Source organism: Engystomops pustulosus, chromosome 5, assembly GCF_040894005.1.
Source record: "Engystomops pustulosus chromosome 5, aEngPut4.maternal, whole genome shotgun sequence".
Classification (NCBI taxonomy): domain Eukaryota; kingdom Metazoa; phylum Chordata; class Amphibia; order Anura; family Leptodactylidae; genus Engystomops; species Engystomops pustulosus.
The window spans coordinates 94,061,828-94,079,151 of NC_092415.1; the positions used below are offsets into that span (position 1 = coordinate 94,061,828).

Here is a 17,324-nt window from a genome sequence, read left to right on the forward strand (position 1 = left end):
CTCCCCTCCAGTAATATATCTATATATACAGTCGCCAACCCCCCAGTGATACATCTACATACAGCTGCCAACCCCCTAGTAATACAGCTACATACAGCCGCCAACCCCCAGTAATATATCTACATACAGCCGCCAACCCCCTAGTAATACAGCTACATACAGTCTCCAAACCCCCATTAATGCTTCTATATACAGCTGCCAACCCCCCTGAACTACATTTAAATACAGCTGCCAAACCCCCAGTAATACATCTACATACAGCTGCCAACCCACTAGTAATACAGCTATATATAGCCACCAACCCCCCAGTAATACATCTACATACAGCCACCTCACCTCCAGTAATACATCTACGTATACAGTCGCCAAACCCCCAGTAATACATCTACATACAGCCACCAACCCCCAAGTAATACATCTACATACAGGTGGCAACCCCCCAGTAATACATCTACATACAGGTGGCAACCCCCCAGTAATACATCTACATACAGTTGCCAACCCCCCAGTAATACATTTACATTCTGCCGCCAACCCCCTGTAATACATCTATATACAGCCAACAATCCCCCAGCAATACATCTACATACAGCCACCTCCCCTCCAGTAATACATCTACATATAGAGTCGCCAACTCCCCAGGAATACATCTACATACAGCCGCCAACCCCCTAGTAATACATCTACACACATTTGCCAACCCCCCAGTAATACATCTACATACATATGCCAACCCCCCAGTAATACATCTACATACAGGTGCCAACCCCCCAGTAATACATCTAAAAACAGTCGCCAACCCCCCAGTAATACATCTATATACAGCCGACAATCCCCCAGTAATACATCTACAATACAGTCGCCAACACCCCCAGGAATACGTCTACATACAGCTACCAACCCCCCAGTAATACATCTACATACAGACGCCAACCCCCTAGTAATACATCTACATACAGCCGCCTCACCTCCAGTAATACATCTACATACAGATTTGCCAACCCCCAAGTAATACATCTACATACAACCGCCAACCCCCTAGTAATACAGGTACATACAGTCTCCAACCCCCGAGTAATACTTCTACATACAGCCGCCAACCCCCCAGTAATACATCTACATACAGCTGCCATTCCCTCAGTAATACATCTATAAACAGCCGCCTCCCCTCCAGTAATACATCTACATATACAGAAGCCAACCCCCCAGTAATACACTTACATACAGGTGCCACCCCCCTAGTAATACATCTACATACAGCCACCAACCCCCTAGTAATACATCTACATACAGCTTCCAACCCCCCTGTATTACATCTACATACAGCCGCCTCACCTCCAGTAATACATCTACATATACAATTGCCAACCCCCCAGTAATACATCTACATACAGCCGCCAACCCCCTAGTAATACAGCTACAAACAGCCGCCAACCCCCCCAGTAATATATCTACATACAGCCGCCAACCCCCTAGTAATAAAGATACATACAGTCTCCAGACCCCTAGTAATACTTCTACATACAGCCGCCAGCCCACCAGTAATACATCTACATACAGCTGCCAATCCCTCAGTAAAACATCTATATACAGCCACCTCCCCTCCAGTAAATCATCTACATATACAGTCGCCAACCGTCTAGTAATACATCTACATACAGCCGCCAACCCCCCAGTAATACATCGACACACAGGTGGCAACCCCCCAGTAATACATCTACATACAGGTGCCAACCCCCCAGTAATACATCTACATACAGCCTCCTCACCTCCAGTAATACATCTACATACACAGTCACCAACCCCCCAGTAATACATCTACATACAGCTGCCAGTCCCTCAGTAAAACATCTATATACAGCCACCTCCCCTCCAGTAATACATCTACATATACAGTTGCCAACCGCCTAGTAATACATCTACATACAGCCGCCAACCCCCCAGTAATACATCAACATACAGGTGGCAACCCCCCAGTAATACAGCTACATACAGCCTCATCACCTCCAGTAATACATCTACATACACAGTCACCTACCCCCAGTAATACATCTACATACAGCTGCCAATACCCTAGTAATACAGCTACATACAGCCGCCAACCCCCCAGTAATACATCAACATACAGGTGGCAACCCCCCAGTAATACAGCTACATACAGCCTCCTCACCTCCAGTAATACATCTACATACACAGTCACCTACCCCTACAGTAATACATCTACATACAGGTGGCAACCCCCCAGTAATACATCTACATACAGGTGGCAACCCCCTAGTAATACATCTACATACAGCCGCCAACCCCCTTGTAATACATCTACATACAGCTGCCAACCCCCCTGTAATACATCTACATACAGCCGCCTCACCTCCAGTAATACTTCTACAAATACAGTCGCCAACCCCCAAGTAATACATCTACATACAGCCACCAACCTTCCAGTAATACGTCTACATGCAGCTGCCAACCCCCTAGTAATACAGCTACTTACAGTCTCCAACCCCCATTAATAATTCTACATACAGCTGCCAACCCCCACAGAAATACATCTACATACAACCGCCAACCCCCTAGTAATACAGGTACGTACAGTCTCCAACCCCCGAGTAATACTTCTACATACAGCCGCCAACCCCCCAGTAATACATCTACATACAGCTGCCATTCCCTCAGTAATACATCTATAAACAGCCGCCTCCCCTCCAGTAATACATCTACATATACAGAAGCCAACCCCCCAGTAATACACTTACATACAGGTGCCACCCCCCTAGTAATACATCTACATACAGCCACCAACCCCCTAGTAATACATCTACATACAGCTTCCAACCCCCCTGTATTACATCTACATACAGCCGCCTCACCTCCAGTAATACATCTACATATACAATTGCCAACCCCCCAGTAATACATCTACATACAGCCGCCAACCCCCTAGTAATACAGCTACAAACAGCCGCCAACCCCCCCAGTAATATATCTACATACAGCCGCCAACCCCCTAGTAATAAAGATACATACAGTCTCCAGACCCCTAGTAATACTTCTACATACAGCCGCCAGCCCACCAGTAATACATCTACATACAGCTGCCAATCCCTCAGTAAAACATCTATATACAGCCACCTCCCCTCCAGTAAATCATCTACATATACAGTCGCCAACCGTCTAGTAATACATCTACATACAGCCGCCAACCCCCCAGTAATACATCGACATACAGATGGCAACCCCCCAGTAATACAGCTACAAACAGGTGGCAACCCCCCAGTAATACATCTACATACAGGTGCCAACCCCCCAGTAATACATCTACATACAGCCTCCTCACCTCCAGTAATACATCTACATACACAGTCACCAACCCCCCAGTAATACATCTACATACAGCTGCCAGTCCCTCAGTAAAACATCTATATACAGCCACCTCCCCTCCAGTAATACATCTACATATACAGTCGCCAACCGCCTAGTAATACATCTACATACAGCCGCCAACCCCCCAGTAATACATCAACATACAGGTGGCAACCCCCCAGTAATACAGCTACATACAGCCTCATCACCTCCAGTAATACATCTACATACACAGTCACCTACCCCCAGTAATACATCTACATACAGCTGCCAATCCCCTAGTAATACAGCTACATACAGCCGCCAACCCCCCAGTAATACATCAACATACAGGTGGCAACCCCCCAGTAATACAGCTACATACAGCCTCCTCACCTCCAGTAATACATCTACATACACAGTCACCAACCCCCACATAAATACATCTACATACAGCTGCCAATCCTTCAGTAATACATCTATACACAGCCGCCTCCCCTCCAGTAATTCATCTACGTATACAGTCGGCAACCCCCCCAGTATTACATCTACATACAGGTGCCAGCCCCTTAGTAATACATCTACATACAGCTGCCAACCCCCTAGTAATATATCTAAATACAGCCGCCAACCGCCCAGTAATACTTACAGTCCCATGTAACACACACCTTAGTCCCAACCAGACATGCAGTCCCCTGTAACATACATGTCTTTTTCCAGTTCAGCTCCCCTGACGATACTTCAATCATCATGTATACACATGCATACAGACACTGTCGGTAGCTGGGAGCAATGTGCCACAGCACATCGCTCACAGCTGTCTTGCACTCGGTACTGTCTATCTGGGACAGGAGGCATGGTGCATTGTGCAGCCTTCTGTGATTGCAAGCTGCCTGTCTCTGCCTGACTGGGAGCGATGCTCTGCAGAACCACCGCTGCGCAAAGCTCCCAGGTTCAGAGGGTGAGCGCTCTCCGTCTAGATGCATCGGGGGTGCACCATGCGGGCAGCGGGGAGGGAAATAAAATATACAAAAGTCTGACTGATAATGTCAGAGACCAATTCAATCTAGCGCACTCTGCATATTTCACAGACAAACTGCACATACTGAACACATTTTTGATAAATAAGGGACATTATCTTAAGAAACTGCACCTAAAACCCACAACAAAAGATTACCATGTAGTTGTGGTGCAGTGTAACTGCAACGTGCAAATGCACCCTGAATGTGTGTCCCACTCTATGTAAGCATTCTGCACCATAGCCACGGGGTCCCTGTGCTGAGGCACCCCTCACATTTGCAACATTCCCCACCTGAGTGGCTGGCAGTTGCGGCCTAGGCACGCTAGTGTCACGGTGCTTGGTATGGGGAACCGGAGGGCTGTCCTACAGCCTGGCAGGTCTCCAGCAGGGTGGTGTTGGCAAGAAATGATGAGGGAGAGGCTGCTATAGCGGTTCTCCCTGGGGCAACCCTTTGGTGTCTGGAGTATGAGTCTCTGTGTGGTGGACAGGGTGCCCGTGATGGTGACAGCCGTAGTAGCAGGGACCACACGGAGGCAGACATTGAAGAAAATAACTTACAGTTCTTTATTGGAACCGACAGGAACAGTAGCAACGTGCCTTGACAAATGATAGAATGCTGAAGATGCAGTTGGAGGGAGCCACAGGAGTAGATCATCAGCCTGAATGCAATGGCAGGCTGGAAGATAGCTGTGTCCTAATAGGATGCTTCAGCTTGTCCTGGGTTGCTTCAGATATCACCCTTGAAGGTAGGATGATATCCCTTTTCTCTCACTGACTAACTCACTACACTCTTCAGGCAGGGAGCTGAGCTCTCCTGCTCTGGTCTGGTATGCTGGCTGCACTGACTTCTCTGAGTCTCTAATCTGACCTGTTCAGACTCCTTGGTCTGACTGGACTGAACTTGTCTCAGTTAACTGAACTCTACAAGTTTTCTGACCAGGGGTTTTGTTAATCCCACTGGTCACGTGGTGGCTACTCCTCCAATTACATCTCAGCTCACAGATTCATTAGGATAACACATGTGATTGGTTGCTGGAATTACATCACATAAAACAATTAACTCCTGCCTTACCAGGCAGACTCTACCACTGCAGTGCTCATCTGTGTTATGTAGTGACATGCTGTGGGGCTGATCAGACCCTACACAGGCTGCAAGCTACATGGTGGGACGTATTCGCAACCACCCCTCTGCTCTGCATCGGCAGGGGTGTTGCACATTGTACATTTACATTGTGTTTTGTAGCTAATGCATTGATCAAAATGAATCATTGAATGCATGCAATTGGAAAGTAATAATGTGTGTTTTGCATTGTTAATTAGTATTACTACTGTTAAGAGGCAAAATATATGTTGCCACTTTGAAGCCAAAAGCTCCTTGCACATATGACGTGCAGTTATACGGACGAAAACAACTATCCAATGGACCATGTGACATTAACTTGTGAGCATTACTCATGCCCATTGAAAAACACTTCCCAGTATGCAACCGCAGGGGGCTGTGGAATCCACTACTTTGTGCTTGAAACCATAGAAGTAAATGGGGACGTGTGCTAGCTATAGAAACTTTGGTTTTAGTTCTATTTCTATGTAGTAATCTTGGTTTGAGTACTGTATCTGTATAGTAATCTTAGTTCAAATAATATGGCTAGGTAGAAAACTTGGTTACCTGCTGTATCTATGCAGTAAGATTGGTTTTGGTACTGTCCAGGTTTAAGTAGGCCCCTGGGTGCCAGTGCCTCAGTGGGCCCCTTTGCTATGCCTCCCAAATTTGAGTCAGAGAAACCTAAGGCCCGCTTTAGCTTCCTCCTGTTACCCCACCATATGTTTTTCATGTTACCATGTTTTTGGCTGCCTTTAAAGCCTTTTTCTTCTTTGATGGAAAAGTAAGTTGCTGTGTTTACATCTTCACACCTGCTTACACTTCTAGCAATGAAAGAAAATGCTTTTTAAGCAGCAAAACACATGCATTGTTATGCATACGAACAAATGCGTGCCCAAAACACTGTGGGCCACATTTATCAAAAGTAGTCCATTAAGTGCAGTTTGCCTGTGGAGTGTGCAGGATGCAGCACATTATAGAATACTGCTGCACAGTCTTCATGAATCTGTCTCCCCCTGCACTTTTCGGGAAGTGTCACCATCTTTTTTTGGTGCACTGTTTGTTTGGTGCAGTAATAAATGTGGTGGAGGGTCAGACTATGCATGGCAACACCCCTCTATGTGCAGAATTTTTTGGTGGGGTGGACATAGAGCAGTTGCCACACAAAACTGGTGCTGACACTTTATAAATACAACTGCAAGCAGCAGTAAACTGGTGTAAGCGCTTTAATATATGTGGCCCATGTGTGAACGCACCTTCAGGGTTATTCTTTCAAAGGAGGGGGAGGGGGTCAACAGGAAGGGAGACATTGAAAATCAGGTGGACACACAGGTAAAATGGCAGGGGGCAGAAAGTGGGCAATAATTTACAAGAAAATGATTGGCAGACATCAGCAGGACCCTTTAGATTACCCTGCATGGATGGACTACAAAAGTAAAAAGCTAGGCAGTGGCATGTGAACCTTAACTCACTGTCAGGGGCAAGACAGCAAAGGGTTAATTAAACAGACAGCGGCCTGACTCCTGTCCTCCAGAGCCTCCCCACACAGGGTCACGGGGTCACCATACATCGCAGTAGACAGTTGAAAAGTTCAGCACCTGCTGCCTCTGTCTGTGTCCAGCCTGTCTTCCTCCGTGCAATTGCTTAAACTGCTCCCGGCCAACCCCGAACAGTGGAGGCTTGCACGCCCCCTACAGGAACCCGGGAAAACGCTGCACAGGCACTGATGATGCAGAGAGTGACTGCTCTATGCATCATTATTATATCCTTGGGGCACAACTCCCCCACCTCCAGTGGGCCCTGGCAGCACAAGTGGGCCCCGGCACTTGCCCAGGTATGCCGGGTGCTGACGCCAGGCCTGTCCGTGGAATATGTTCAGTAACTGTGAGTTTCAATATAATAGGTTTTGTTATATTACTCTTTTTATGCACCGTCAGATCATTTGAAAACTCTAGTGGTGTGGTGTAGTAATATAATTGGGTAACTAATGTGTGTGGGAAAGGGGGGACCCTGCAATTCCTAGTGATGTCCTTCACTCCAATCAGTTAATGGTTTATTCTATTTTATTCATCATAAAATAAGGTTTTTGTGTGGAGGAACTGCGTTTTGCAAGCTATTTGAGCTAGGTTCTCCTATTAAAGTGATGGTTCTCTATTCCTGTACATAGGTTTTCTGATAAAGAGAACCATATACATTTTTCTTTACAGCAACACTCAACTATAATTGCTGACATATCTTACTAGGAAACAATATTATATTAAAAACCATGAGTAATGAGTAATGAGAAACCCCTTAATCCACAGTAACTTCATGTACATGATCAAGGTTTTAGCAGGATAATGGCATAAAAGGATCAGTAGTTTACACTTAAACATACACGTACATGCACATAAGAATTTCTAAAGTCTCACTTCTAACATTAATAATGGGCAGTAAGATCACACAGCTTTCCCATGAAAAAGCAGCACATCATTTCCTTTAAGGTTTTTCTTAACTCTTGACTGCGCAGAGCATAGATTAGTGGGTCAATAACAGAATTGCACATTATGAGAATAAGATATACATTAAAGTGTGACATGAAGCATACACAATACGGGTTATGTGGGCAAGAAATGTAAAATATTAGATGCAGAAAAAAAGGAGCCCAGCAAACAACAAAAACCCCTAGTAAGATAGTAAGTGTGATAGCTCCTTTCATATTAGCACCTTGTCTTATTGTGCTGGTCCCTGGCAGAACTGCAATTCTCTTCATATGCAGCCTGGCCAGCATAAACATATGCACATACAGGGAGGCCATGAGAGCAAGCATAGTGAAGATTATACTGATCAGGCAAATTATAACCACGCTACTGTCATAGTACAAAATGAATAAGATGCCAGACACACAGGATAATGTCCAAATACTAGTGATGATCAGGACTGTTCTCTTGACTGTAATGATATTATGATACTGAAGTGCATAAAAAATTGTAAAGTACCTGTCCACTGCAATAGACAGCAGACTGCAAATAGAGGCAAGAAGAGAGCTGCAAATTATAGAATCCAGAAAATTGTCAATGTTCTCAATAAGACGTTGTGCTTTTTTATCTGTATTATTTGCAAGCGTAATTACCACAGTTTCAAACCCATTTGATACACTCACAAGCATATCTGCCACCGCCAGGCTACAGATGAAGAAGTACATTGGAGAATGAAGGTTCTTGTTTCGTGATATTGCAACTACAACCAGAATGTTTTCTAGTAAGCTCACAATTCCCAAGATCACAAAGACTTCAGGCAAGACAAATAATTGTTCATAGCATCCTTCTGAGTGATGGCTTTTTTCCATGCTGTCATTGGATCCAATGTGCAATCCATAACTGTTGTTTCGAAAGTGTATCAAATGCAACCTGTGGTGCTGCTGAAGATGGTGATGTGTTAAATTCATTTTCTTCACTCACTCATGGGTCTAGCATGGATGATATAAAAATCATTTATAGATGTATTTAGCATTAAGAATGCAAAAAATATTAATTCACTTAGATCCAAATCACTGATTTTCTTGTTGAACATCCATGAGAATTCTAATGGTTGGCTTCTGCCTCTTCTAACCTCCATTCTATTATAAATAACATTACCTATATTTCTTCATGAGGCTTGAAATACCTCGACCTGCACTAAGATGTACAAGAGCACATACTGTCTTTAGGATCCCTACAGTTAAGAGGTATTCATGTAGAATACAGCAGCCTTTACATGGAGAATAGAATGAAAAGCTGTGCTTCCGCCTCTCTTTTTCTCTGGTAGCCAATCAGAATAGAGAAAAAGCTCAGAATGGTAATTATGCAGCCAGCAGCAGTAAAAGAGGAAATCTCCGTCAGCATCATCCTGTAGTGTTAAATAATAGATGTGCATCAATGTACATCAATGTGTGACATTCATGGATATTTTTACTGTTGAGAAAGAAAAATATTGTTAAATACTTCTGATTTTTTTTTTTTAATTGTTAATTGTTTAAGTTCCAGTCTGCTTGATTAAATTCTAGTGTAGACAATATTTTTATACTGTATATTTATTTATAAAATAGATATTCTGTTTATCAAAAGCACACATATTACAAACAACATAGAAAACTGATAAAAGAGGTACATCAAGTCCTACGCTGGAGCCTCTATCTTTTTCAATAACTGAATAACAAACAACGGGATGTGAACCCACTGTGCTATACAACCGGTTTGACTGGTTTGGACCCCGTACTAAGGGCAGTATCAAGGAACCTCTCTGCTTTTCGCCCTTTCACCCCTATATATCAAACTGGATTTCTCTACGGAAAGATCGCAAGGACGCTTCCTCTTCTGACGTTCCCAATGTGGATAACAGCTAGGTGAAGACTAGACAAAGACAGTCCAGCTTAAAGGAAACCTACCACTTCTGATGGTAGGTATGAGATGTAATCACCCTGAGCTGGTGCCGGAGCTTACCTTAGCTAGTGTTTTAAACCGCTATATCACGGTTTAAACACATTTTGATTTACAGCCCCGAGGTAGCTTCGCCGCTGCGCGTGCTCGCGTGACGTCTCCGCCACTTCCTATGGAGGCGCGCAGCGCCTATGATCCCATACTATTAGTCCTATTCAGCAGCTATGACTGAGATAATTATTAGGAGCTTTTTAGGCAGAAGCTATAATACCCCTAGAAGCCTCCTACATCACTGGCTTCTGCTCAGTAACATTGTCCTGCAGCATGTGCCCCCAGTATGTGCCCCCAGTATGTTCCCCCAGCATGTGCCCCCAGTATGTGCCCCCCGTATGACTGTATCGTTTTATAATAAGGTCTAAGGAATTTGTATAATGTATGTTTCCTATTATATAGCATTGATACATCGGCATTGGTCCGAAAACTGTGTTTTTCTGGAGTATATTGCTCATTTTCTCCTGTTTTCATTTAAGTTTAAGCCAAGTACCTAACAGAGTAGAGGAAACAGGCCAGAAGCTCTGCTGATTGTAAAACCTGGACCCTTCTTGGTTTTCTATCCTACTGCTTCCTATGTATAAAAAGCTTCTGTAGTAGTTTTGGACTATCCTGTTACTATTTCACCTCTTCATGACTAGAAACCTTGGTTATAATGTGCCCTCTGTATGATGTATTACATTGAATGCAGCTCCACTACTTTTGCTAGATTCAAAGGGGGGAGACATGAGGTAGACAGGTTGTATTTAAAATTTTCAATTATTTTAATGATAAATGAACCAGTTACCTATTAAAATTTTGTAACTGAATATATTACTAATCTGCATTTTGACTTTTTTGTAGATGGCTGTAGAAACCAGGAATGAGGTTAATTCTACATCAGATATGCAGTGGTCACACGCGCACACAGATCATCTTTCAGATACATCCTGTTCAAGGCTATTGGAATGTGGACATGCTCAGTAGGTTCCTTTGTCCCAAGAACCTATAAAAACTCTCTCTTGACTAAATAAAGTGGAATCCTCTCAAACACTTGTGAAGGTCTGAGTGATTCACTGAGCAACTCGTACTATACAATAATTTGGACCAACATCACATCAGAGAAAAGAGATATTTCTCTAACACTCTGCATACTCAGATGCTCGGTCCCATGGACTAGTGTTCTGTCTGCACCTAAACAATTTTTATAGGAACATCATTTTAACTGTATTAAGAGTTTAGAAAAGGTGTGAAAGTTTATATGTTTTCATAACAGAGTTACATGACCCTGCTTGCTGAACTGATCAGTAACTACCAAGACCACTGTTTTCCCGTCAGAATCAGTAAGATCTATCATAAAATATCAATAAATAAAGTATCAATATCATGTTTCAGTACAATATGCAGCATAAGGCATTGAAACAGTTCAACATACAAACAAAACATACACTTAATCTCTCTTTATATGTGTTATTGAGGACTGGAGACACCCCCAAAGAAACGACTTCACTGTTTCCCACTGTGCTCCGCTATATCTATTCCCAGAGTGTGTCTCCAGAAAGTAATGTAGCTGTGCTAGGATATTGTATGGGGCCCTATCAGTCACAGCCAGAATGCATGTATCCTAATTTTGTGGGCATCTGACCAAGTCAATCCTTCCAGCACACATATCATAGGAGGGCGATCAGACTCCTCCTGGACAAATATTAAATATCTTTAATTTGTGTGGTCTCACCGTATAGTCTATGTGTGATAGAAAATTGTGGTCATGCTGAAGTTCCTATTGGGGAACTTTTGAAGGTGTCAATGGCTGATAGGACTTGCTCAGTCACTTTTTTAGAGTGAGCTCCTCCGCTCGTTCCTCCGTATCTGAGCAGGTATTCAAATTCTTAGCCGGCCTCTGTTCATGGAGGGAGAGGTGACTTGGAAGGCTCTACTGTTTCAGCTCAGGCGATTTTCCTGGGGACATGGTTCCAGAATCCAGTCACAGATGCAAGAGAGACATAACTCAGGCGATTTTCATAGGGGACATGGTTCCAGAACCCAGTCACAGATGCAAGAGAGACATAACAGTATCACGGCAGTTACCATGTATACTCGAGTATAAACCGAGCCAAGTATAAGCCAAGACCCCTAATTTTAACACAGAAAAACGGAAAAACCTATTGACTCGAGTATAAGCCAAGGGCGGGAAATGCAGTACCCCTCCAGTATAAAGCCCCTCCAGTATAAAGCCCCTCCAGTATAAAGCCCCTCCAGTATAAAGCCAGCCAGCCCCCCAGTAGTATATAGCCTGCCAGCCCCCTGTATTGTATAGCCTACCATCCCCCTGTATTGTATAGCCTGTCAGCCCCTGTAATATATAGCATGCAAGCCCCTGCCCCCAATATAATGTCAGTAGCAGGTCCTCCTCTATCCATCGTGGCTGACGATGCCTGCAACGGCCCGTGCGGGATAAGGAGCCAATGCTGGAGCCGCGATGTATGGAAGAGGACCTGCTGGGGAAGGAGGGCCGTCAGAAGGTGAGTACACAGGTTTTTTCTTGACTCGAGTATGAGCCGAGGTGAGGGTTTTTTTTGTGCTCAAAAACTCGGCTTTTATTCGAGTATATATGGTGGAAAGAAAATGCTGCAGCTGTTCAGATCAAGGAGTATGTTTTAGACACGATGTAGTATAATTGCCTAGTAGAGTACCATGTGTCCATGCTTCTGAATCACCTCCTCTCTCATACTGTATAGGGCAATGTGGATGAGGAACTGCGGGGGAGTGCTGAGACAGGAGGTAAGTACCAGGTTTATTACTTTTATGGGTGTCATGGCTGCATATACTACTGGGGAAGGCTGTGTATACTACTGGGGAGACTGTGCATATTACTGAGGATGCTGTGTATACTACAGGGGAGGCTGTGTATACTTGAGAAGGCTGTGTGCTGCTGGAAGAGGCTGTGTATACTGTGTGCAGCATGGTTCTACATACTGTCTATGGGACATCGGTATATAGGGGCTGGATTTTAATTAAACATGGTGTACCTATATAGAGTACTGTATATAATTTATTTTGGAAGTATGTATATGGTGGATATTATAAATAAATTAGGGTAACAGTATATAAATAAAATAGGTGTGTAAATAAATTAGCAGGGTGCCGTAGTTCAGGGGCTATGGTATATATAATAAATTAAGGGTTCTGTAGATAATATAGGCTCTCGAATAAATTATAGTATGGATGTTTTATGTGGAAAATAGTGTGTTTAGTCTTGTTGTGAGGATAATATATATTTAGGTACCATCCATTCTCCTGTGGGTTCATGGAGCTGAAGACATTTGACTGTGAATTCAGCAGAGATAAAACATGTCCGAAAGAAATTATAAAGAAGTCCTCTTCCTGATGAAGTAGATTATCACCTGTAATGTACCAAATACTAGATGTCACTAATGTCTATGTCATTGCCTGACTACTAGTGTGTGAGGTAGCATCATTGGGGTGGGGGGGCTTTTCAATTTTTGCCTCAGGCAGCAAAAAGGCAAGTATCACCTTAGGAAGTATAGTCTCAGATAGAAGAGAAGAAAAACTGCATGATAGGGAATCAGCACTAACATTTTAATTTCCAAGTAACAATGAAGTTACACCTAGGAAGGAACATAAACCTATTGAGCCCTCTAGCTGATTCCATAGTGGTGCAATTGTACATTGTGGTGCAGAAGGTGGTTGTATGGTGAGAGCTGACAGGCTGAGCTCTCTTTATAGAGGGCTGATTTCAGCTGTACCAGTTATCCTATTAAATGCTGCAGTTGAACCTGCAAAGCACCACCATCTTGGTAATACGGGTATGGCCAGCACCAATTAGCGATACGCTGGGCCTTTAAATCCTCAAACGCTGGCGTGCGCCGTCCTGAGGAAGCGTGTGGGACTGCTGGATCTGGAGAGGTAAGGAAGCAAGAAGGGGAGCTGGGACGTGGGTTGCGAGGATACCCGTAATAGTACCCCCTTTGGCCCCCCCCATATTCTGCGATTGGAGGAAGCTTTGCAGAAGTCTGAGATATTGACATCAGGCTCCCAAAATCTCTCTTCAGTGGAAGAACCGCTTACCTTTCACTGTCTTCATATCCAGAACCTCCTTTACCACAAAGACATCAATGGAGTTAGCCTCAGTAGCAGGAGGAGGAGACTGCCGAGAGAAGCGGTTCAGGATGACCGGCTTCAGGACTGAGACATGGAAGGAGTTTGGGATGCGCATAGTGGGAGGAAGACGGAGTTTATAGGCCACAAGATTTACGCGCTTTACCACCTCGAATGGCCCCAGAAAACGTGGACCAAGCTCATAGCTAGGGATCTTTAGCCGAATGTACCTGCATAATAGCCACACCTTGTCACCCGGAGAGAAGACTGGATGAGACCTGCGCTTCTTATCGCCTTGATTGATTGATTTGAGGTCCTGCTTCAACTCTTCTACTGCAGGAACATCCGAGGGAATGGACATAGGAAGAGGTGGGTGTGGAATTCATCCATAGACAATAAAGAAAGGGGTTGCGCCAGCAGAATCAGATTCCATCGAGTTATAGGAGAACTCTACCCATGGCAACAGAGTGGAACAGTCGTCCTGACGGGCAGAGACAAAATGACTAAGGTAACAGCCAAGAGTTTGGTTAACTCTCTCTACTTGTCCATTTGACTGTGGGTGGTACGCAGAAGAGAAGTCCAGATTCACTTGAATCTGATTACAAAGAGATTGCCAGAAACGGGAGACAAACTGGACCTCTTGGTCCGAAACGATGTGCAGCAAAAGCCCATGTAGCCGAAAGATATGAGTGAACAGGCTGGCAAGGCTTGGATAAGATGGCAGTCCTGGCAGCAGAAGCAGTCAGTTACCACCCAGATGGCGGTATTCCCAGAGGAACATGGAAGATCCGTGATAAAGTCCATGGCTACATGAGTCCATGGGCAGCTGGGTATCGGCAACGGCATCAGGAGACCAGCAGGTTTGAGATAAGATGGCTTGTTTTGAGCACATGAGGTGCAGAAACCCACAAAACACTGTATGTCTTGGACCAGATCTGGCCACAAATAGAAACGGAAAATGAGGGCTACAGAGCGTTGGTATACAGCAAGTCTCTTAAGATGTCTTTAACAAATTCCTGGAAGATGGCTGGTGCATTACAGAGTCCAAGCAGCATCACCAGGAGATTAGTATGGGACACATTTAAATGACACAAAAGAGTAAAATGGTGATGGGTAGATGACGTGCACGCATAGAAGACAAAAGGAGAGCGGTAATTGAGGGGGAACAAAAATTTTTAGACAACCCTAGTGAAATTAATAAGTTAGAATGGGAAGAAGCCATTGTTGCATACAAAATAGAAGCAGACCAACGAGCAAAACAGATAGATATAAAAATTAAGGAAAAAATGTTTACTGAAGGCAGTAGATCAGGGAAAATCTTGGCCTCAGTTGTCAAAAATCAAAGTGAGATCTCCTATATAACAGCATTAAGAGGGTATAACAACAATATAGATACAGATAACGATGAAATCAGTAAAATATTCTTGGAATTCTACACTTAACTGTATGATACAAAAGTCACATACTCCTGTGAGGAATTAGAACACTATTTACAAGAAAAACAACAACAAGCCAGATATTTCGGTACAAAAATGGTTCACCCTTAACATTAAACTCTAGACCAAAAGAAGCAAGATGGGGGTAGGGTGGAAGAATGTGCTAAAATATAACTTTAATTATATCACATAAAACCGCACTTAAAGTGTCATGTGTCTAAAATGTAATATCAGGAATGAAGTATACCAGTCCTGACAACAAAATATCCTCAAAGGACTCTAGGAAAGCATATCCGTCCAGAATGTAAATCAAAGCAGAAAGGCATAGATCTTACCGTGATTCTGACGTATGTGTACTTATGTATGCTCTCCAGGCAGGAGGTCAGAGGTGGCAAAATGAGACGCTGTCCCTATGCACCCCAAATGACTCCCGCCCTTACAAGGGCAGTCCACAGCTGACCCTCTTAATGATATGCATGCCCCCTGTTGGTTGCCAATATTCCCTGACGCGTTTCGTCAACAACAGACTCCTCAGAGGGATGAAGACTTAAGGATGTTTGGACCCATCTTGTATTGTGCAAGTGCTCCTGGGACCAAACAAAATAAAATACGGCATGCAGCTTACATCTGGGCTTGCTGTAAGCTATAGCCCAGTTGGCGCGTTGAACTGCTAATCCCCGCTCCTGGTGGTGGATCGCGGGGCCTCAGGTGTGCAGTTAGTGGCTAGTTGCGCCAGAAAGGAGGATAAGTCCGCCTTTTAAACTTTAAACCACACCCTCAACACTTACTAAGGGGCACTTCTCAGAGCGTCTCCGCTTCCTATTGGACGCCGCGGGTCCGTGCCACGTCATGCCCAGCGGACCACAGTGACGACCGCAGCGCTGTGAGTCGGCGGACACAAAAGAAGACAGTGCCGGTCGCGGGACGCCTCGTGCGCATGCGCCAAAAATGCAAAGGGAGTATAGTAAAAGTGTCGCACAGCGACACATAAAAGTGTCGCAGTAGCGACATATAGCGCCCACCCCTTATGGGCGTGTCATCCACTTGTGAAAATGGCAGTGCCGATACGGCAGATAAAAATAGTATCAGCTGGATCGAGGTAATGGGAATTTGTAAAGAAGAGAAAAGAGAGAAACAAATAAATTATACTCCATTACCTAAATGGGGCAATTGTGTATAATATGCCACTTAGTCCTATTTAGTTAGATGATACTGGTATAGAAGTACTATGGCAGTATGTCTGTCAAATCTCTAAATGTAGAAAAGCGACAATAGGGCAGATCAACGTTATATTGCTCAGATGAATGGCATGTTACATAGGCAGAATAAATTCATAAGAAAGGGGTGAGAGAGAGTTGGTCATTTAGACCTTTGGGAGAGATGGTGTCCAAGATGTAAATCCATCTTGCTTCCCTTTGAAGGATAAGTTTATCCCAATCGCCCCCTCTTGCTGGATAAGGGACAATGTCAATGCCCATAAAGCGTAACACCGTTGCATCACCACTATGATGTGTCCAGACGTGGTTGGGTATAGATTTTTCTCTGCGGTGTGTAATATCTCCAAGGTGTTCCCCCACTCTTCTTCGCAGTTCTCTATACGTTTTGCCTATATACTCCAAACCACATCTGCAGGTGACTTTGTATATAACCCCGGTGCTCTTACAATTTATGAAATGTCTCAAATCATAGACTCTGCCCGTAACATTACTGGTAAATGACTTTCCGGTTTGGATGTACGGGCATGCGATACACCCTCCGCATTTATAGCTCCCAAGGACCCGCCTGTCAAGCCATGTGCCCTTAGGTTTTGGGGGCACAAAATGGCTGTTGACTAGGCGATCCCTGATGGATTTTGTTTTACGGAAGGTGATCAGCGGTTT

The 17,324-nt window shown here is 44.1% G+C and overlaps 1 protein-coding gene across 1 annotated transcript; it reads right to left on the minus strand.

The window, feature by feature from the left end:
• Positions 1-6,707: 6,707 nt before the first annotated feature.
• On the minus strand, positions 6,708-9,421 carry MC4R (melanocortin 4 receptor). The gene has a single exon (XM_072154731.1). The coding sequence runs from the start codon at positions 8,887-8,889 to the stop codon at positions 7,882-7,884; it is 1,008 nt and encodes a 335-aa protein (XP_072010832.1). The 5' UTR covers positions 8,890-9,421; the 3' UTR covers positions 6,708-7,881.
• Between the last annotated feature and the right edge of the window lie 7,903 nt (positions 9,422-17,324).

Bases quoted from the DNA above. Each gene is read 5' to 3' on its own strand.
- MC4R (XM_072154731.1), bottom strand. From the start codon at position 8,889: ATGAATTTAACACATCACCATCTTCAGCAGCACCACAGGTTGCATTTG.